This window comes from Watersipora subatra, chromosome 10 (genome assembly GCF_963576615.1).
Source record: "Watersipora subatra chromosome 10, tzWatSuba1.1, whole genome shotgun sequence".
Classification (NCBI taxonomy): domain Eukaryota; kingdom Metazoa; phylum Bryozoa; class Gymnolaemata; order Cheilostomatida; family Watersiporidae; genus Watersipora; species Watersipora subatra.
In genome coordinates this window covers 56,030,227-56,050,860 of record NC_088717.1, presented here as the reverse complement: position 1 = coordinate 56,050,860, position 20,634 = coordinate 56,030,227, and the positions used below count along the sequence as shown (strand labels likewise).

At 38.8% G+C, this 20,634-nt stretch overlaps 4 protein-coding genes across 4 annotated transcripts in view; 3 read left to right on the top strand and 1 right to left on the bottom strand.

Moving 5' to 3' along the window:
* The window catches only part of LOC137406516 (transcription initiation factor TFIID subunit 6-like), a 29,600-nt gene extending 28,835 nt beyond the window's left edge, over positions 1 to 765 (top strand). The window contains exon 13 of the mRNA XM_068093105.1: positions 417 to 765. Within this exon, the coding sequence (XP_067949206.1) occupies positions 417 to 572 (156 nt within the window). The 3' untranslated portion in view covers positions 573 to 765. The remainder of the gene's footprint in view (positions 1 to 416) is intronic.
* A 579-nt stretch (positions 766 to 1,344) lies between these two features.
* On the top strand, positions 1,345 to 3,732 carry LOC137407229 (uncharacterized). Its single transcript, XM_068093835.1, has 4 exons — positions 1,345 to 1,372; positions 2,917 to 3,079; positions 3,356 to 3,599; positions 3,716 to 3,732. The coding sequence occupies exons 1-4, from the start codon at positions 1,350 to 1,352 to the stop codon at positions 3,730 to 3,732; spliced, it is 447 nt and encodes a 148-aa protein (XP_067949936.1). The 5' UTR covers positions 1,345 to 1,349.
* LOC137405637 (basic immunoglobulin-like variable motif-containing protein) lies at positions 3,511 to 14,289 on the top strand. Its single transcript, XM_068091961.1, has 8 exons — positions 3,511 to 3,599; positions 3,779 to 3,961; positions 5,963 to 6,185; positions 11,182 to 11,286; positions 11,400 to 11,627; positions 12,504 to 12,590; positions 12,932 to 13,067; positions 13,724 to 14,289. Exons 2-8 carry the CDS (start codon positions 3,880 to 3,882, stop codon positions 13,805 to 13,807), a joined length of 945 nt encoding a protein of 314 aa, XP_067948062.1. The 5' UTR covers positions 3,511 to 3,599; positions 3,779 to 3,879; the 3' UTR covers positions 13,808 to 14,289.
* An 88-nt stretch (positions 14,290 to 14,377) lies between these two features.
* LOC137405635 (phosphoribosylformylglycinamidine synthase-like) overlaps positions 14,378 to 20,634 on the bottom strand; it is a 114,523-nt gene continuing 108,266 nt past the window's right edge. The window contains exons 22-28 of the mRNA XM_068091959.1: positions 18,858 to 18,983; positions 18,603 to 18,736; positions 17,303 to 17,735; positions 16,592 to 16,738; positions 15,374 to 15,535; positions 15,136 to 15,264; positions 14,378 to 14,603 (exon numbers count right to left, since the gene is read on the bottom strand). Coding sequence (XP_067948060.1) covers positions 14,401 to 14,603; positions 15,136 to 15,264; positions 15,374 to 15,535; positions 16,592 to 16,738; positions 17,303 to 17,735; positions 18,603 to 18,736; positions 18,858 to 18,983 — 1,334 coding nt within the window. The 3' untranslated portion in view covers positions 14,378 to 14,400. The remainder of the gene's footprint in view (positions 14,604 to 15,135; positions 15,265 to 15,373; positions 15,536 to 16,591; positions 16,739 to 17,302; positions 17,736 to 18,602; positions 18,737 to 18,857; positions 18,984 to 20,634) is intronic.

The window sequence follows — 20,634 nt, the reverse complement described above, 5'->3', positions numbered from 1 at the left end:
GTTCTGTGTGTGTTTTTGTTAGTGTGTTAAAATCCCAGTAAAACTGTAAATTAGAAGCAAACATTTTAGAGGTCTAGTAGCTTGGCAGTGAATGTAGTTGCAGTCCTACGTAAAGCATAGTGAGTGATGAGCAAAAACTATGATTTTTTAGATGCCTCATAATAAAAAGCAGTATCATTCGTTGTAGGCATGCTTACATCATTTTTGTTAAATAAACGCAAGGCTAAGAAACCATTTTCAATTGAAACCATTTCAAAATTTTCAATTTCCATTGGATAATACATCTTATGTTCGTGCTCACCTGTTCTGTACACATTTGCGATTCATTTGTTGATGAGCTTACTTCTCAAATTTTCAATTTAATGCATGTCTGTAACTGAAGAAGTTACTTTTCCATATGCCTCAAACCTTTGCAGAGAGAGGCAACAACCTCTGAGAGGTACGGTACTCAGTCCCCCCAACCAATGACACTTACAAAAGCACTAACTATGCAAGCCAAAGCTGAGGCACAGGCTGCTGGTGGGGACCAGTCACCAAGCGCTCTCATGAATTCATCCGATTCACTCTATTGAGTAATAGCAGGACTGAAGCTAATAGCATAGAGCGATGCATGTATCGGCTTATGTGTTTGACATCATCACGTGAGGGAAATGTTCTAGAGAGTTATCTAATGATAAAAACACTGAGCTATAAATCGTCTGGCTCATACTATAATATATTCTGTTTGTACTTACATATGTATATTTTTGTGAATAAAACACATCTTGATGAGCTTTTTTTTCTTACATTGGTCATCTACCGTGGAAGATTATTTGTTGAATTTGGAGTTGTTTGTTTGTCGAAAGGGTTGTTCACCTTATCGTGAGTGATTTATGTGTCCTGAGCACGTTGCTTTGAGCAACGCAAACATTTTTATCTTTAATGCGAATTATGTGATATGGAATTGGTGCTTAGATTCCATGGGTGTAATGTATGTTTCTGTTGCCTGTTGTATTAGAGGGATGAATTTGAGAACTTCGTTCCAGCTGTGATTTGCTAGTTTTTATACGTTTGAGAGCATTTGATTAAAGCCCCATACATACGGCTATTGTAAGTGACAAAGGCTAATCTGTCTGCTGGTATTTAGGCTATACAACCTCTAACAATGGGAATTGATTAATGTTTTACGCGTATAGTAAGGTCGTTGATACTCCAGCCTCTATTCGGGTGCTTGCATAGTAAAATAATCATTGCTTGTGAGATTTTACAGCTGTATACAGCTGGGAGGTTGCTGCCATTGATATAGCACAGGCAGCTGTTGAATACAACAGCTTGAGAGTGCTGCCGTAAGAAGCTCTTCAATAAGTGACATGGAGTTTTTCAGATTCCTCAAGTGAGTATTTTTATGTAAGGTTATTGGCTGCTTTTCAGCTTTGTTCTTGTGTGGATCTGTCCATGCCAAGTTAAATTCATGGTATGGTCAAATTTCTGTAAAAGTGGTATTGTTGGCCAATGTCTGAAAACACTTGTATAAAATATATATTGGGAGTTTTCATCTGTAATGAACTATCACGCGCACATGCACTGATAGAAGTCTGCTACAATTCAGTATACATAATGTGATGGAGTATGCCGGGTGATTTACACTCCTTCACATAAGATACTATCTTGTATCAAATAGAAACTGTTAACGAATGTTAGACATTTGTTAACAGACATTGCATCATTGGTTGTGATAAGGCTGGGAACCCGTTCATGTGATACAGTATAAGGTTGCATTCGGTTTTATGTGGTAAGAGCTAAATTTGGAGATTGGGTCAATCCGGTCAACAGTTTTGTGTTGAGTTGAATAGTAGGAAGGGCAGGTGAGTGGTTAATCAACTTTTGAATCTCTACAGTGGCAGTAGCGCAGTACCGCAGGATCTATGAACTCGATTGTATTCTTAATCGAGTGAAGTGCTTGCACCTTTTTGTGTTTGCTAAACACTACGGAATTGTATCAGCTGAGAGATGAAAGGAAATAATGTTTATACAAGAATTGCATGATATAGGCATAACTAATAGCCACATTACAACCTCTGGAATACCAAATGCTATTGCTTTTGACATTTTTCATTTACGTAAGATGGATTCTATTAAATAGTTGGTCAATATCCAGGGGCTACCTTCAATCCTCCCAGACACGAAGCTGGCTCTAGGGATACATATGCTAATAACTAACAGCAAAATTTTTCTCTCCTCTTCCTCAGCTGGAAAGAGTAGCAGACCGAATGCTGTTTCACCAGCTCTGCGCGTTATGATCTGGAATTCTTTACTCAAATGTTAATATGCATACTTGTATCGTATAGTCTCCCAATCTGATAGGTCACTGAGACTCCTTTCTCATAATCAATACCTATCTATTGATTGTTTATATTCTCGATTAGCAAGGGTTCTTCAAACTGTCTTTAGGGTTGCTAGGGGTGAAAGTCTGTGAGATGTTACTGCTTACATCTGGCCACATCTATCTTCTGATGTTGGTTTCAGCCTCATTTTCAAGCAGTAGATAATGATTTATAAATACGTTAAGGTCATAGGTTATTAGCTTGTTTATGTTATGGTATAAAATATAAGCTAAGGTAACTGTAAAAATCCATAAGCAACTGCAAACACCGCTAACCACTTGTCAAACCTCAGAGTAGCATAATAATAGACCAGCTAGATTGAATAGCACACCAGTTGATGTTTCATGTACTCATGTCAGTGTTTATGGTCTATGGCAACCATTTCATGTGCTCATGTCAAAATATGGTCTACACTTTACAGCAACCATTTCATGTGCTCATGTCAAAATGTTTATGGTCTACAGCAACCATTTAATGTACTCATGTCAAAGTGTTTATGGTCTATGGCAACCATTTCACATACTCATAACAAATTGTTATGAACTATTTACAGCAACCATTTTGGAATCGAATTTCGTGGACTTGTCTATAACGATTTGGTGAAAAGATCTTTAGATCAACCTGAGCCACTTGTCTCAAAAAACTCGGAATTGGACAAGTCGGAGAGTGAGGAAAGTGAAAACGATGTTTTGGAAGCAACCAGCTTGGAGAACACGGTAAATGCCCAAACCTTTGTACTAGTTCAAGTATTTCTACGAAGAATTAGTAACACTTGACCTTGACCCTACTTACTCCATATAAGTATTTTCATAATTTCATTCTTGTTTATATGTGGTATCTGACGATACGAATCCTCAGCTAATCTAAACTTGTTGAACTAATAAAACAAAGTGACTGTTTTAAATATACAGTACTTAGCTATGCATTCATTGGCCAACATCATGCACTTGGAAAGCTTCAATAATGTAGTCATGTGTCTATGTGATGCACAGGTTTTGCAGGCTATTCATGTATCAGAGATTAGTTTATGGAAACTCAAACAGGAAAATCCGAAAGACAGTCGATTTGCCGATGAAGATGAGCCCATCGACGGAAAAGATGAGGGGCTTGACAAGGCTAAATCAATAAGTAAAGACAACTCTGCTGGAACTTGTTCACCGAGGAGCAGAGCTTCAAAGTTGAAGCGTCCAACCTCTTTTGGAAAGAAAAATTCCTCTTCGAGTGGAGTTACAGAAGGTGACTTTTCAGAAAGATTTATAACAAAATCTTTAGATGTTCAAAGCCGCACACTTCCACTGTGTAGTTCATATTTTGAATTTCTATCTTCAAAAGACTACAAAATGTTTCTGAAGTTGCCTTCTCATTTTAATGTAATATATAAGGAAGAGAGCAATTTTTAATGCTTGTGATCACAGAAACAATTCCAGACATACCTCATTCACCAAGTCCAGTGACCCGGGCCAGTCCAACTAGTCCAGTTAGCTCTGCTACTGCTTGGGAAATAGAAACCACAGATATGGAGAAACCCAAAAAAATAAAAAATGGAATCTCCAAAGCTACAAGTCGTCTACCAGTCAAAAAGTCACCAAAGTCTCCAGGTAAAATATGAAGATACTATTAATATTAATTTTATTATATAATAATAAAACTAGATATTTCCCTGTCATACAGCCCACGACCAAAGTAATAATGGAAAAAAGAAAGGGTACTGCTGGTTGAGAAATGCAATATTAGCAGTCAAATGGCACTGCAGTGCAATAGGAGAACTGCAATGGTAGCTGTAAAGCTGTAATGTACTGGGTGTTATTATGTATAACAAACAGCAATAACGAAAGGAAAAGATTATACAGTCAAACATTGATAACTCAAACTTCACGGGACAGAGTGAAAGTGTTTGAGTTATCAGAGCGTTCAAATTATCAGAGCACTGTCATAAGTCCATGTATTTATTAGTAGATACATGTACATATACACACTATAATATAAATCAAAAGCATGAATGGCTTGTTTCAAATTAAATGCTTCTAATGTAAAGTTTAAAATTTTTTTATCAGAAAGTATAGAGATTTTTCTATCAATTGAGATTTGTTTGTTGTTTTATGTGATGTGACTGCCAGGACGTTTTTAGATTAAAATTGGTAAAACTTGATCGCTTTTGAAATGCTCAGAAGAAAAGGCATCTCTTTTTTTTAGCGTTTTAACAAAGATCAACTTTGCCGATTTTTCTTGAAGTTTATGCGAAGGTTACCCCGCTTTTCCTTGCCTTTGAAGGACCATCACTAAGCGGATGTTTGGTAAAAATAAAATTTCATGAAACTTTTAGAAAATTTGTTGACAAAAATATTTTGCCGATGTTGGTAATAACGAAGCCTACGAACTACTAAAAGTTGAGGTTTATCTCTATGGCTTTGAATAAAGTGATATTCTAAAGCGATAACAACCGTCTCGGTAACCGATGGGCAAAAAACTGTTTGAGTTAACGAAGTTGAGGTCGAGTTATTTGAAGCAATTGATCATTGCGTGGGGACGGACCAAACAAAACCATTCGAGTTAACCATGTCTTCGAGCTATCCGAGGGCGAGTTATCCATGTTTGAGTGTATGTTTTTATCTCTCCCCTGCTGATGGGATTTCCATACAAGAGTTTGGGTGTGGCCGTTGATGGATAATTTTCGGGAGTTGTGTGCACATAAGCATTTATCATAAAGCTTCCAAACACTCGCTTCGCTCGTGTTTGGTCATGGGATTATATAATATAATAATACTAGAAATTCCTGTCATACAGTCCATGACCATTATAGTGATAATGGGAAAAAAGGGTACTGTTGGTGGTGAAATGCAATATTAGCAGTCAAATAGCACTGCAGTGCAATAGGATAACTGCAATGGTAGCTGTAATGTACTGGTTGTTGTTATGTACAACAAACAGCAATAATGAAAAGAAAAGATTATATGTTTATATCTCTTTCCTGCAATAGGAGAAATGCAATATTAGAAATAAAATGGCAAGCTGCTGTGTAATATACACAGTTTGAAAATTGGTTCAAAGGGCTTTAACCAATAACAACTTCCGAATAATATTAATACTTCATCTTGTTATAATAGAAGAACTATTTTAATGCTTGATAGTTATTAACAAGCCTATAAAACAGGCATGAGTAGATGTTTTGTTGGAGGCATTGCAACCTTGCACCATTACAATAATGGAGGTCATTCATTCAATTTCAGGAAATAAATTTATTCTTTACTTAGCTGTAGCAGTATTGTATATCGTCAACTCTTTTATCTATGGTATTATTATGTTATAATTATTTTGTTTGTTTTCATTTAAACTGATTTTACAGCCTGTAAAGTCTTCAAGGTATATACTTTGAAAATTGAAATTACATGTAGCGTATTTAATATCTTAATGTCTTACCCTTTCTTAGCATTTCCTAATATTCCATTTTTCCTATCTTAAAAACAGCTAGAGTAATTAATAAAGTTACTTTTTGTATAATGATATATAGCCATGCATTCCTTCTGCTGAAGGTACATATTTGGTAAGTGAAAATGCTATCAGAACATTTCTTCAACCTATGTCGGCTTTTTGCATTGCAGATGCCAGCAGAAACTGGGTGAAGAACCCAGATGCACTGAGCAATGTAGACAGAGTTGTTGTGCCAAGCAATACTGCTGAACCGCACCTCATGGGTGCTGAACGTAAGGTTCTTGATCTTCAAAGGTGGTATTGCATCAGCCGACCTCAGTACAAGACTAGCTGTGGCATATCTAGTGTTGTTTCTTGCTGGAACTTTCTATTTTCCACTCTCGGACGAGGGAGGTAGGGAGCTAATAGGTTTGAAGTCATTTAGACTAGATGTTATGTTTCTGCACAGAAGCAATTAAATAGAGTATTAAATTAGAGAAATGGTTTATTGCACACTCCAGAGACAACTGATTTGATAACAGAAAACCCAAGTATTTATATGTTTGGTCATAGAAAAGCTTTGTAAAAAGCTACAAGCATTATTAATAGCTATAATGAGACAGTACTATATAATATTAGCTTGTATAAAGCTTTAGCTAATAAGCATAATGTTTGTTGGCAAAGTACCAATAATACTTGGCACTTGCATGACACCTCCTCACTAAGCTAAAGGTTCTTTCTGGTTCTCTTAGACCTTCGGGGTTTGTCTCTGCTATACTCATCTCCATCAGGTAGACGAGGGTTGCGTGGTCTTCTTCTAGACGGAGGTTGCTCGGTTGACGGTAGTTGCAGTTTTGTCTCCTCTGTTATATCAGGTTTATCTCCAGGGTCTTGATCTTCTTCTGTTGAGTATCTTGGTCTGAGTTGTTCAACATGTCTTCTCCAAGTAGGTCCTTTTGGTACCACTTTGACATTGAGACTACGAGTTCCATATATCTTAGTAACAATGGCTGGAACCCATCTAGGTTGTCTGTTGCGTCTAGGTCCATGATACAAGGCATAGCATGGTGCTCCAAGATTGTAGCTGTGTATCTTGCTAACTGTCTTTTCTGCAGATCGGTTGACTTCTCTGGATTGATGAAACTGTGCTATGTGTGCGGGTGATGGCAATAGGGTGTCAATCTTGCATCTCATCTGTCTTCCATTCAGCAGCTGACTGGGAGAGTATCCTGTAGGAAGTGGTGTCCTTCTATAGTGCATCAGGAACTGTTGTAGTGCAGATTTAGGTGGGAGTGACGATTTCTTCATGGCTTGTTTGAAGGATTGTACTAGTCTTTCAGCTGCGCCATTTGTCGCTGGATGGTAGGGTGCTCCAGTGAGGTGAACAATGCTTCTCTCTTGACACCACTGCTGAAACTCTCCTGAGGTGAAGCTGGTAGCATTGTCAGTGACTATGGCGTGAGGGTATCCAAAGTGTGCGAATATCTCCTCTAAGATGTCTGTGGTAGCTCTGGTAGAAGTAGATGAAGTCCTGTGTATGCATGGATACTTTGAGTAGGCATCTATCATCACTAGCCATTGGCTGCCCATGAAGTTTACTGCATGATCTAAGTGAAGACGACTCCATGGCTTCTCAGGTAGCATCCAGGGATGTATAGGATACTTCTGTGGAAGCTTCTGGTGTTCAGCACAGGCAGTGCACTGTCGGCTTGTCTCCTCTATATCAGAGTCAATGCGAGGCCAATAGACAGCAGTTCGAGCTAGCTTCTTCATTCTTTCCATTCCAAAGTGTCCAAGGTGAAGGATCTTTAATACTTCCTGTTGTAACTTGACAGGAATGACTACTCTGTTGCCATATAGAAGACAACCTTCAGTGATAGAAAGTGAATCTGAGATCTTGTGGAAGAGTGACAGCTGAGTCTCCTTCATCTCTTTGTTACCAGGCCATCCTTCTGCTGTGTAGCGCATTACTGTGGCTAGTGTTGGGTCTTTCTTTGTCTCCTTTGCTAGAACATTGTAGTCTGTAGAGTTGAGCTGTTGTCCAATAGTGTGAATAGTGCATACTGTATCCACATCGTCCTCATCTTCTCTTGCATCAAACTCTTTATCAGGTCCAACTGGCAGTCTTGAGAGGACATCTGCATTTTGATGATGCTGGGTAGATCTGTATTCTATGGTGTAGTCATACTGATTTAGTACCAGTGCCATCTTGCTAGTCTGTTGGCTGCTAGAGCTGGAACTCCTTTGGTAGGTCCTAGAAGTGTGAGAAGAGGTCTGTGGTCAGTTACCAAGATAAACCGTCGACCATACAGGTACTGGTGATACTTCTTTAGAGCAAATATGATTGAGAGAGCTTCTTTTTGTATTTGTCCATATTTCCTCTGTGTGCTGGTCAGTGTTTTTGAAACATTGGCTATTGGTCTCTCACTTCCATCAGGATAACGATGAAATAGTACAGCTCCCAGTCCAGTTTCTGAAGCATCACATGAGATTCCAATGTCAAGATCTGCGTTGAAGTGTGCTAAGACACTATCAGTTGATAGCATATCTTTCAGTTTGTTGAAGCTCTTTTCTTGTTCAGTGCCCCACTTCCAGGTCTCTCCTTTGCGTGTCAGTTTATGCAATGGTCCTGTGAGTTGTGACAGATTGGGTATGAACTTGCTGTAGAATTGTGTAGCTCCTAAGAAAGATCTTAGCTGAGTTAAGTCTGTTGGGACTGGCATCTGTTGTACTGCATCTGCCTTCTTTCCTTTAGTGATTCCCTTTGAAGTGAGTTTGTGTCCCAGATACTCTACTGTCGGTTGAGCAAAACAGCACTTGTCTTTTCTACATCTGAGCCCTCTTTCTTCTAATCTTTGAAGAAGTCGACGTAAGTTTTGTAGATGGCTCTCTGCATTGGCTCCACTCACTAGTATATCATCTAGGTATACTGCTACTCCTGGGAGGTCTTGTGTCAGTTGCTCCATGATTTCTTGAAAATACCCTGGTGCTGAGCTTATGCCAAAGGGCAACCTCTTCTGTAGCAGTACTCCTCGGTGTGTTGATAGTGCTAGTCGTCATTGACTTTCTGGTGCCAACAATATTTGATTGTAGGCATCTGCTAAATCAATCTTTGTGTAGCAATAGCCTCCACCTAGTTTTCTGATTAGATCTTCTGGTAGTGGGATAGGTTTCCTATGTGTTTCTAGCTGATTATTGATAGTCTTGGAGTAGTCTCCACATACTCTGATCTTCCCTGCAGCTTGACCTGTTGTAGATTTGCGTACAGGTACAACTGGTGTTCCATATTGGTTGAATTGAGTTGGTTCCCATATGCCTTTAGCTACACCTGCTTCGTATGCTTGGTTGAGCTCTTCTGTCAAGGCAATAGGAACTGGTCTGGGTCGGCAGAAGACTGGCTTTGTTGAAGGTTTGAAGTTTATCTCTAGTTCAAAGTTCTTGAGACATCCTAGCTCGTCTTTGAATATTTCTGGAAATTCTTTGCACATCTCCTTACACTTGATTTATAACCTCCCATCTGGCTGGTTCTCTGTGATTGTTGATACAAGGTTCTGTTGTAGCTTGTCATCAATAGAGATGCCTAGTTGCTGTATAGCAGTTTTTCCTAGTAGGTTGAGATCTTGTACAGCACTAATCACAAATGGTAGTCTGACTTCTTTCTGTGCATCCAATTGGGCAGTTAGCTCACATCTGCCAAGCGTCTCTATGAGATGTCCTGAGGCTGATTTGTAGTTAACTGTAGTAGGTTTTAGGTTTGGCTTTCCTAGCTTCTCCCATATTGATTTACAGATGAAGTTGTCACATGCTCCAGTGTCCAGTTCAAGTGTGAAGTTGTCTCCCTCCAGTTTGATGTTTTCAGCAAGTTTCACCATCTTGGTTGATGTGCATTCTATCATCTTTACTGGTTTTTCTGCTGCAGATGATTTCTTTTTCTTGCATGCTCTTTCTATGTGACCTTGTTTAGAACAAAAGTTGCAGGTGGCTGCTTTGAATCTGCAGTCATCCGCTGTATGGTTAGTTCGGTCACATCTGTAGCATAGCTTTCCTTCCTTCTGCTTGTCAGGTGTAGAGTTGTTTTTCTGGATTGGTTTGTATCTTGATTTCTGTTGAGCAACCTTGTTGACTTTAGACGAGTTTCCATAAACTGTCTCTTTGGCAACTTTAGCTGCTTCTTCTGTTTCCTGTGCTACCTGTATAGCTTTGTTGAAGTTGAGTTCATTGTCCTTGACCTTGAAGAGAGATTTGAGAACTGCTTCATTGTTTACAGAGCAGATAAATCTTGTTCTGAGAGCCTCATCTAATGGATCTGTAATGTCTATGAAGGCACATGTAGTTGCATCTTGACGAATTCTGGCAGCTAACTCTTGAATAGTTTCTCCAGGTTTCCTCTGCATGTCACTCCAATACTTGTAACGCTCTCTAACAATGAAGCGCTTAGGGTCATACTGGTCTTTGAGAAATTCCAGTATTTCATCCATGTTGAGGTCGTTGATCTGCTTGGGTGTTGAAAGCTGAGCTGCCATATTACTAAGCTGCTTGTAGAGTGTAGGCTGTTGGTTGGTGAGAAAAGTGCCAGCAATCTTGTCTTGATGAATAGAATTTGCTGCAATGAAGGTGTTGAATCTGTCTATGTAATCTGTTAGTAGCTCTGCTGTTGGGTCAAAACCTGGGAAGGCTGGAACAGTGGTTGCAGCTGTTTCTTGTTTCCGTTGTAGGTTTTGTAGTAGTAGCTCCATCAGTTTCTTATTCTCCTCCATTCTTTCATCTTGCTGACGTCTGTATTCCTCTTGTTGCTGCTTGAACTCCTCATGCTGCTGTTGTCTATGCTCTTCTTGCTGACGTCTGTATTCCTCTTGCTGCTGTCTCTGGTCCTCCTGCTGCTTCTGCATTAGCTTGATCAGGTCTGCTACTTCTGCCATTGTAGTGGTGCAATTTTGAACAGTTACTCTTGTAATAAACTAGAACTCTTTGTATCGATTTTATCAATGATAAAATCTGAACAAAACTCTTTGTAACTGTTCAAAAGAGAAATCCTTGTCGCCAATTAGCTTCTGTTATGTTTCTGCACAGAAGCAATCAAATAGAGTATTAAATTAGAGAAATGGTTTATTGCACACTCCAGAGACAACTGATTTGATAACAGAAAACCCAAGTATTTATATGTTTGGTCATAGAAAAGCTTTGTAAAAAGCTACAAGCATTATTAATAGCTATAATGAGACAGTACTATATAATATTAGCTTGTATAAAGCTTTAGCTAATAAGCATAATGTTTGTTGGCAAAGTACCAATAATACTTGGCACTTGCATGACACTAGATTTTAAAACGTAAATGAAATTATTGTTCCCCTTTCCTTTGATAGTCGTTCTATTTGATTTGATCTTCTATTTTTCTATCGTTGATTTGTAGTCTTAAACCAATTACACAAGAAGAGGCTCTCACGATTCTTGGATTTAAGCCCGACTTTTCGGAGACCAGATTCGGCCCATTCACAGGAAACACAACTCTCATGAGGTTAGCAGAATCAAGCAAATTTGTCTATCTTCGATGTAATGATACAAAGCAGACCCTCTAGCGAGTTTATCCGACAGGAAACTATAGTTTTCTCATATTGACCACTATTCTAGATGGTTCCACAACATAAATGAGTATTATGGAGTCGTGGGAAGAACATACTTCCTGTACAAGCCGAATGGGAGAAACAAGACCATGGGAGTAGGTGCAGACAAGGCTTTGTCCAGGCTAAAGGAGGGTCTCCACAGGGCTGACAAGACATTTATCTATCACTGTTCTAATCATTATTTCTGTCCAATCGGATACGAAGACACACCTTTAGAAGCCTGCCAAGCCTACAGGTGACAAGCATTTACATGTTTGCTGCATATACAGTATGCGTTTTATATGTGAACTAACTGTGCTGCCCGGCATTGCCCGGGTAATAAAAGTCAGCTTATAAACAATGAGAGGTAATGAGATTTACCTGCCACTTGCTATTAGCCTGGCACATGGCAAATGGATAATTTGAGTAAGATTACTGATAAGAGCTACAGCTTCTCATGAGGTTACGCCATCATTTTGCGTCACAACCAAAAGCAGTAGCCTATTTCCTCCCATATAGCAACATATATTGCCTAGCAAATCTATCAAGCTCGTGTGGCTTAGTTAGTAAGGCGTCGGATTGGTAAACGGGAGATTCAGAGATCAAATCTTCTGCTTTATAGATTACTTAATCCAAGATTTTAATAGCCATAGATGGACATTTACAACGACAGACAACCAACATTGAGAAACATATATATAGAATTAATAAGTTCTTTTGAATAGTTGTGGTAAAATTATCGTTTGCACAGAATAATGATGAACAGATTCTTGTTGTTGGTATCAGAAAAACAAGGAGTGGTTACTTTTGAAGTTTCCTATTATTTGCTAAAAGTTGCTAGATGTTGTGACAGCATTCAGCGGCTATTGGGACAGATACTCAAGGCCTTGCTGTCTATTTAGTGAAATCAGACAAGAATAGTAAAACAAAAGTATTAGCCGCCATTAGACAGTGCAGCACTGAATGTTTCTCGCGAGTCTTATGAGGTAGGGAATTTCATAAGCTCCTTGATTTCGATTGCTACCACTTGAAAACCTTAACAGTGTGGTACCCTGCGCCACTCCACAGCCCTGTCGACACCATCTAGACAAATCTACATTGGTGTTGCGACAAACACTTTTCTATTGATCAGGGATGAGAATATGAGACAAGATGAAAAGGAAAGCTGGATTCTGATAGGAGATACAAGCAAAAAGCAACCTAGTATACATTCTATCAAGTATGTCATTTTCGATTTGATAAAAACCATAAATAGGACAGAATGTTTCCTTTTAAGTCCACTAGTAGTTATATAACTGTGAGAACATGAAGAGCAAAGACAGAGCAAACCCTGAAACTTGCAAGCTACAACTTAGGTGACAAGAAATATATCTTTTTAATAATAAATATCAATCTGCCGAAACAGCTTATAAAACTAGTACTTTATGAAGAAACATGCCGAACTATGACCTTGAACTTTTAAGTAATCACCAACTAGTTATGCTCTAAAGACTTCAGTACTTTACTTTCATATAATAATTTATATATAATTTTTGTAAAGCATTAGACTTTTGCTTAAAGGTGGGACGATATAGTGAAAGACCTGAACACTGGAAACCCCAACTATATAGATATAAGGCGAATATGGAAGGGTGACCAGCTTCGAAAAAAGGATGGAGGAGGCAACATCCATTGCATCATGGCCTTTGAAAAGTCGGTGAGTCAACAGCTAATGATCATGATCATTCGCTACAGTAGTCTAAAGTCAAGTCAGTCTTAGTACGACTATTTGCGGAGTGTTTACAGGCTGCTGGAGAACATCGGCATTTCACACGGGCAACCGTTGGATCAAACCTATCGGAGAAAATGTTTATGGCTCATGGCAACTCCTAGTTGTTTTTCTGGTCATCAAGACATCTGATAGAGTTTGTAGGAGTCTAGTCTTCCTCTTTCAGCCATATGATGCCACTAATAGCCAGCCTAGATTAACCTTTAATTACCAGAAGGCTAATCCCGCTCTAATAAGGTCGACTCATTGAGCGGGGTCACTCGACTTTCTGGCACCACTGAGTGCAGAAATACCAAAATGTTTGAGATGTACCTTATTTATGCTAGAAATCTCTGGCACTATTTTCATTATTTTTCAGCACAAAACATAAATGATAGTATGTTTCAACAAAATATACAAAAACACGTGTACACATACATAAAAATTTTATGTTAAATTTGCTAGATTTTAAAATGTTAACCGAATAATTAATAATTTGACATTGTGTGTTGTACTCATATTGTTTAGCTTCACACTCATGTATTTTGTGTATGAAATGAAAGTTGCCAAGTGTCACAGATTATAGCCTGGTGGTGTTTTCTTAGCACATTGGTATGAGAGGCACATCAACCGTCCCGCAATCAAACAAGGATGAGTCTGATGATGAACTCGAGGATCTTGAGGAATAGGACTCCTTAGCCTGTGATCCATAGATGATGTTCAGGACTACTACTAGATGCACTGTATCGTGAGAGTTGTTACACTCCGTTAGAAGATTTGATGAAGTAAAAACATATTCATTAGCCGTTCAACTACATAAATGCATAAAAGCAAATAGATTGGGTGCTTAAACAAGCTCTAAACCATATTTCTACCATTATCCATTTTATCCATTTATAAAGAAAACTATTTTTTAACACCGCTATTATTTTACATTCTGCTAAACTATCAATGAAGTGAAATATATTTATTACATCATCACTATTATTATAGAAGCTTTCATATAGTTGAAGAAAAGTTAACGAATGTATACATGAACAGCCTATCAAAACCCCGAGATACGTCCTCAGTACTCACAAGATTAAGCTGAACAGCACATGTGAGATTTTCAAACTGCATATGAATGAGGTACAAAAGCTACAATTCTAAGCGTCAAGAAAGGTTAACAGTGCGCAGCAGCTGCTAGATTGCTATACCTTGAAAGGGAAACCAGTTCTGATCGAGCGTGTAATGAAAGCGATGTTTCAAAATCAAAATGTCCTAACAGTAGGTGGGAAGACAATTACTCATCAACCTGTCCGAGACACCAATCATAGGCATTCTGAAACATCTTTAGCCAGGGTGAAGTCTTGACTGTACCTCTTAAGACTGTACCTCTCCAATCTTGAGGCATCCAAGGCCACTGCCAGGTCATGAAGCAGCGCTCAGGGTGAGGCATCATTGCAAGATGGCGGCCATTGGCTGAGCAGAGGGCAGCGATTCCATCTAATTGAAGCAAATAAATAGCTGTTCTTATCCTACCTAAACCAGCTCATCGGGGTGTAAAGCATATTACCTCTAATTACACAAGCAGATAACTCCAAAATACACAAAATACAAAACTTCATTTGTGCACGCTGTATGTTGTGGCAATAAGATGTCTAGTGAAACTAACGACACCATCATTAGGAATCACAATCCCTGAGATGTGACAGTGACATATTCAAGCATACACTAAATATCATTGGAAACAACTATAGTGCTAGTAAGACAGTAGCGCAGTTACTACAATAGTACCAGTACTAGAGTAGTACCAGTACTAGAGTAATACTAGTATGACTCTAGTATTGGTACTACTATAGTATCAGTACTAGAGTCATATTAGTACTAGAGTAGTACCAGTACTAACACTAATATAGTATACGACTCATAGTACACAAGTATTCTTCAGCAATGCTGCTTTTAACATTCTAATAGCTTTCTGGAAATAACACTGATTAGAAAAGGTTCCTGTGGCACACGAGGATCAGATGCTCACCTTGAGAGCCATTAGGGTTGCATGGATAGCCCTCTGTAGGATTGTTCGAATTGTCAACAAAGGTGAGTGGAAGCAGATTGTTTTCCACCAAATCAGAATAGACGTCTGAATTACGAAAAATCATCTTCCCTAAAGAATTTGACAACAATATCCCTGTGAGAAGCGGACTGGTATGAAGGCAATGATTCAAGACCAATGTAGCTACTCCAACATGTTAATTTACAATCGACTTGCTCACCTTCTCCGTGGGCAACCCAGATCCCAAGAGTTGACCCAGACATTCCTCGGAGCATAATGGAGGGGCTTTTATTGATGGAGACTGTGGAGAATCGAGATTCATAACGGCCAGAGGTATTGTGTCCCATGTACACACCAGACTGTACGCTCTCTGTCTTTCCATCTACAGCATACCTCTTTCCATTACTACCGGTACAAACACAACAGTACAATTGTGGTAACTACAACAGACATTCGATTAATAAAGCGAATTTTTGTTACCAAAATAGATCTATTACATATGGAAGCATTACAATGTATTTTATTTTTCAACATAATCTCCACGCAATGTCACACCATTTTATAATGAAGGTACCATCCATTGAATACCTTCAGTATATAAATCTATAGATTGGTCATTTTAAGCTATCCTAACCTTGTCACAGTATGCATAACTCTATGGGTAGACCATTTTTACTTCAACATTTTTGGCAGAAGATTCACTATGTTTCCACTGCATAAACCGACGCTTGGATTCTAGTTTATAGTGCCAAATTCAGGTCTCATCACAAATGAAAATCTTTCTAGGAACTCATTGCCTTCTCTTTCATATCGAGATACGGTTTTGCTGACACAACTCAACCCTGTTTTGTCTGTGCTGTTGGGTCAGCTGCTTCGGAACCCACCAGCAACAGCTGACTTAAGAGAAAGCCAGGTCATCATGAATAATATTGTGGGCAATACCAACTGACAGACCAAGTTTCTTTGTGACGCCTTCTACTGTCACCTTTCTCTCAGACTGAACAAGTTCATCAACTGCTTTAATCATTTTAGTGGTTCTCCCATCCCCGGTCGTCTTGATGTCTCTTCATCATCAACACTTGTCATGCCTTCTCTAAACTATTTTGCCCATTTGTGGATATATTTCTGGTTAAAACTGTCTTCTGCGTAAACAGTCACAATTCTCTTGTACCAAAAACCATTCAACTACCAAAAACTTGATAACTAATCTCTGTACAATTCTAGAGCACGTGTCTGGGTTAGCCATTTTGAAAAACCTCAAAAAAGGTTCGCATGACCACATAATCTCCAACAATGTTTTTTTATGAGACATCAAGAGATATTACACAATTTAAAAAATAAAGCTTTTAAATATAATAGAACTCTTTTTATAAAAAATTTGCCTTATTTATTAAATAAACCTTTTATAATGGTCATTAATAACAGACTGTTAAAATACCTGAGAATTGAACACTGCCAACCCATCCAAGAAGGGTCATCACCTGGCAGCCATTGCACACTCCTAAACTGAATGTGTCATCCCTCTCAAAGAAGTTTTGAAACTGCTTCTTCACAGACTCTTTACGGAGAATGCTTGATGCCCAACCTGAAGAAAAGAATAGAGTAGATCACAAAAAATTATTTAAAAATAATAAAAAAAATTCCCAATTTGTTTACTAAGCACTTTTTTTCACAAATTCTGATGAGTTCATTATGAATATAAATAGGTAGCAAACCATTGTTCGTTTCACACAAAAAGCATAAAGAAGAAAACTAAGAATTGTCTTTTCTTACATCAAACTTGCGAATAAAGCAGAGTGACCAATTCTTTCGTATTGCTGAGTTGCATGTTAAAGCTGTTTGTGGGATGCTAAAATGTATGTTGAACAGGTTGTGAATCTACTGGTTTGAAAATTAAAAAGAGAGTCTTAGCCTAAAAACTTCCCGATTATTATTTCCCTCTGTTGTTGAAAGCGATCACTTCCTGTTGACCTAAAAGGCATCTGAACAACTTAAGAGTATTTCAACTAAGGCAACTGGATAAATGCACAGTTTTGAGCTTTCAAAAAATATTGCCAGAGGAGATTTGATAAAATTTGCTTATTTGCTGCAAAGAGTGAATAACTGAGTATTCCTATTCAACACGTGACTTTGTATGAGAACTCTGTACCTTTAGCACTGCCCATCACGTCTGCAAAAGCAAAACCTCCAGCAAAACCCAGACCCTGAAACTCGTCCAAAGAAATAGCTCCAGAAATCAAGTCTGTCATGGTAAGATCATGCACTTCAAAACCTGCAGTGAGAAACGCTGCAGCCAACTCTCTATCTCCATTAGTTCCCTCTTCCCTCACAATGGCCACCCGAGGAGCATCTGGGTGAGCAAGGGTTGAAAGCTTGGGTTCCTCTATGTCAAATGTAAGTTTGTATGGCGGTGGTAGATCAGACGCGAGCAGCCGCTCCCTCTCCTGACTCACGCATACCGGATTGCACTGTAGGGCATCCAGCTTAAAGCTCGTCTCCTCCCAACTATCTCTCAATTTAGCGACAGACTCGCTAAGAAAGGTGGTGCGTGAAGAACCATCGACAGAAGAGAGAGTACATGTCTGAAGATAGTAGAAATAAAGATGACAGAGTTTGCTCCAGTGTGCAAACAACACTAGATATCAGAAAGCATACGTAAATGCTAAATGAACAGTGTGAATGAAAAGACTAAATGGCAAACTCTGTAGTTAAAATAGTTGAAACGAAAAAACCCATACACTAGTTATGTGTCTACCCTTGCAGGGGTTTGTCTACCCTTGCAGGGGTTTGTCTACCCTTGCAGGGGTTTCCACAAACTGTCATTGGCACTAAGTATATATGCTAACAGTTCCTGTAACAGCTGTATCATCCTAGGTGCTTTCAAGAAACACAATGCTTCGCAATACTACGAAAGATAAATTTAGAGCAAAACCTTAACAGACTCAAGCCAACGCACAAACATAAGAAACACTGAGCTAACAGCGCTTTCTCACAAATACTCTGGATTTTTGTAAAACAACTGACTAACAAACCATATTGTGGACCAGGAAATCTCTAAAATGCTCATCTATGTGAAAACACAACCCCAAAAATTAAATGTATTTAAGATCAGAATTTGTTGAAAATCGAAGCTTAAGAAAAACAGAACATTTTACAGGCATTTACATTTTATAATTCGGTGAACTACAGAAATGTCTATTTGCTTTCAAGTACGCTGCCATATCAAAACTAGTAGATTTGTAAACAAACAGTGTTGAAATACTGACTACACACATGCTTCGTACCAAAATATGTGTAGAGTTGTCTTACACCTGCAATAATGCCTAAGCAACTGGTTGAAATTCAATGAGTTTAAATACTAGCATTTGTGCAGAAGAACTTATGCAATGAATACACGGTCTGCCATCACTATGACATCAGTAGAGACTACTGAGGGTAAATACACCTACCCGGTCAACAGTCGATACACCGAGGTGCTGAAAGATGATGCCTGACTCCTCTAACATAGCTGTCACTTTAGCCGAGTCAGTTGTCCGCACCTCAAGAATATAACCAAGTTCCTCATGGAAAAGCTGAGCTAAGGCTGCAAAATAAAATTTTTTATAACTCGAAGTGTTCCAATGTCCGTTCCTATTGGTTTGTAGTCATCTTCCTTGTAAGATCTCCATGTGAGTTGTTGCTAAAGCAGTGTAATAGTTACTTACACATAACTGAGTCAGGTTGGCAAGGAAGGTTCACTCGGAAGCCACAGTCACCTGCGAAGGCCATCTCAAACAGAGTAACAATGAACCCTCCATCACTGACATCGTGACCAGCAGTGATTAGGCCATCTAGTGAACACAGACAGGTTAGAGTATATGTAGCGAATAATATAAATATAATAAAAGTTATATCCACAATGGAATAAAAACGACCTTTAAATAAACAGTTTGGTACTGATTTACTATAAGTGACAATTACATACAAGTAAATTTGATGAAGATAACATGTATGAATATTCTTTACAAATATGACAGCTCGCTGTATGTAACAATTAATAGTAGAAATATTCGAGACTATTAGCTAAGACTACTAGTGAAATACTCTTGCTTCTTAGGCTTGAAGACTTTTCATCTACAATGGTAAATCCCACTTTGTCACTGTGTGTATCTACTAGTGTGCTGTGTGTATTTACTTGTGTGCTGTGTGTATCTACTAGTGTGCTGTGCGTATCTACTAGTGTGCTGTGTGTATCTACCAGTGTGCTGTGTGTATCTACTAGTGTGCTGTGTATATCCACTAGCGTGCTGTGTGTATCCACTAGTGTGCTGTGTGTATCTACTAGTGTGCTGTGTGTATTTACTTGTGTGCTGTGTGTATCTACTAGTGTGCTGTGTGTATCTACTAGTGTGATGTGTGTATCTACTAGTGTGCTGTGTGTATCTACCATTGTGCTGTGTGTATTTACTTGTGTGCTGTGTATATCTACTAGTGTGTTGTGTGTATTTACTTGTGTGCTGTGTGTATCTACTAGTGTGATGTGTGTATCTACTAGTGTGCTGTGTGTATCTACCATTGTGCTGTGTGTATTTACTTGTGTGCTGTGTATATCTACTAGTGTGTTGTGTGTATCTACTAGTGTGCTGTGTGTATCTAATAGTGTGCTGCGTGTATCTACTAGTGTGCTGAGTGCATCCACTAGTGTGCCGTGTGTATCCACTAGTGTGCTGTGTGTATCTACTAGTGTGATGTGTGTATCTACTAGTGTGCTGTGTGTATCTACTAGTGTGCTGTGTGTATCTACTAGTGTGTATCTACTAGTGTGCTGTCTGTATTTACTTGTGTGCTGTGTGTATCTACTAGTGTGCTGTGTGTATCCACTAGTGTGCTGAGTGTATCTACTAGTGCGCTGTGTGTATCTACTCGTGCGCTGTGTGTATCTACTAGTGTGCTGTGTGTATCTACTAGTGTGCTGTGTGCATCTACTAGTGTGCTGTGTGTATCTACTAGTGTGCTGTGTGTATCTACTAGTGTGCTGTGTGTATCTACTAGTGCACTGTGTGTATCCGCTAGTGTGCTGTGTGTATCTACTAGTGCGCTGTGTGTTTCCACATTGATTGCCCAATTTCATCCAAATTTCACACACCTATACTCCGCGCTTTCCACTAAGTCGATAGATATATTTTGTTTCAAAACACCGCTTGGTTCCATCTGCTTTGGTGGGTGTTTAAAAAGCTGTTTCCTGAGAACCCGCTTTTTAAACACCCACTTGAAGGCTAGCTGATTGAAAGTGAGAGGAATCCTGGGCAGCACCTGGATTACTGCTATTTATAGATTATACCTCGATAACTGTAATCATTGATAATTGTACAAAACAAGGAACGTTACAGCTGCAGAACACCTAAGGATTTGTTCTGAGGGTCAACGTGCCGGAAGTGACTAGTTGAGAGATAATTAAACTACTATAAAGCTGGACAGAGATATATTGTGTTTAAATACTTG

Coding starts and splice junctions, on each gene's coding strand:
- LOC137407229 (XM_068093835.1), top strand. CDS start 1,350: ATGGAGTTTTTCAGATTCCTCAA. Junction 1,373..2,916: donor GAGTTTTTCAGATTCCTCAA/GTGAGTATTTTT, acceptor AACTATTTACAG/CAACCATTTTGGAATCGAAT. Junction 3,080..3,355: donor CAACCAGCTTGGAGAACACG/GTAAATGCCCAA, acceptor TGTGATGCACAG/GTTTTGCAGGCTATTCATGT.
- LOC137405637 (XM_068091961.1), top strand. CDS start 3,880: ATGGAGAAACCCAAAAAAATAAAAAATGGAATCTCCAAAGCTACAAGT. Junction 3,962..5,962: donor AAAGTCACCAAAGTCTCCAG/GTAAAATATGAA, acceptor TTTGCATTGCAG/ATGCCAGCAGAAACTGGGTG. Junction 13,068..13,723: donor TCATGGCCTTTGAAAAGTCG/GTGAGTCAACAG, acceptor GTGTTTTCTTAG/CACATTGGTATGAGAGGCAC.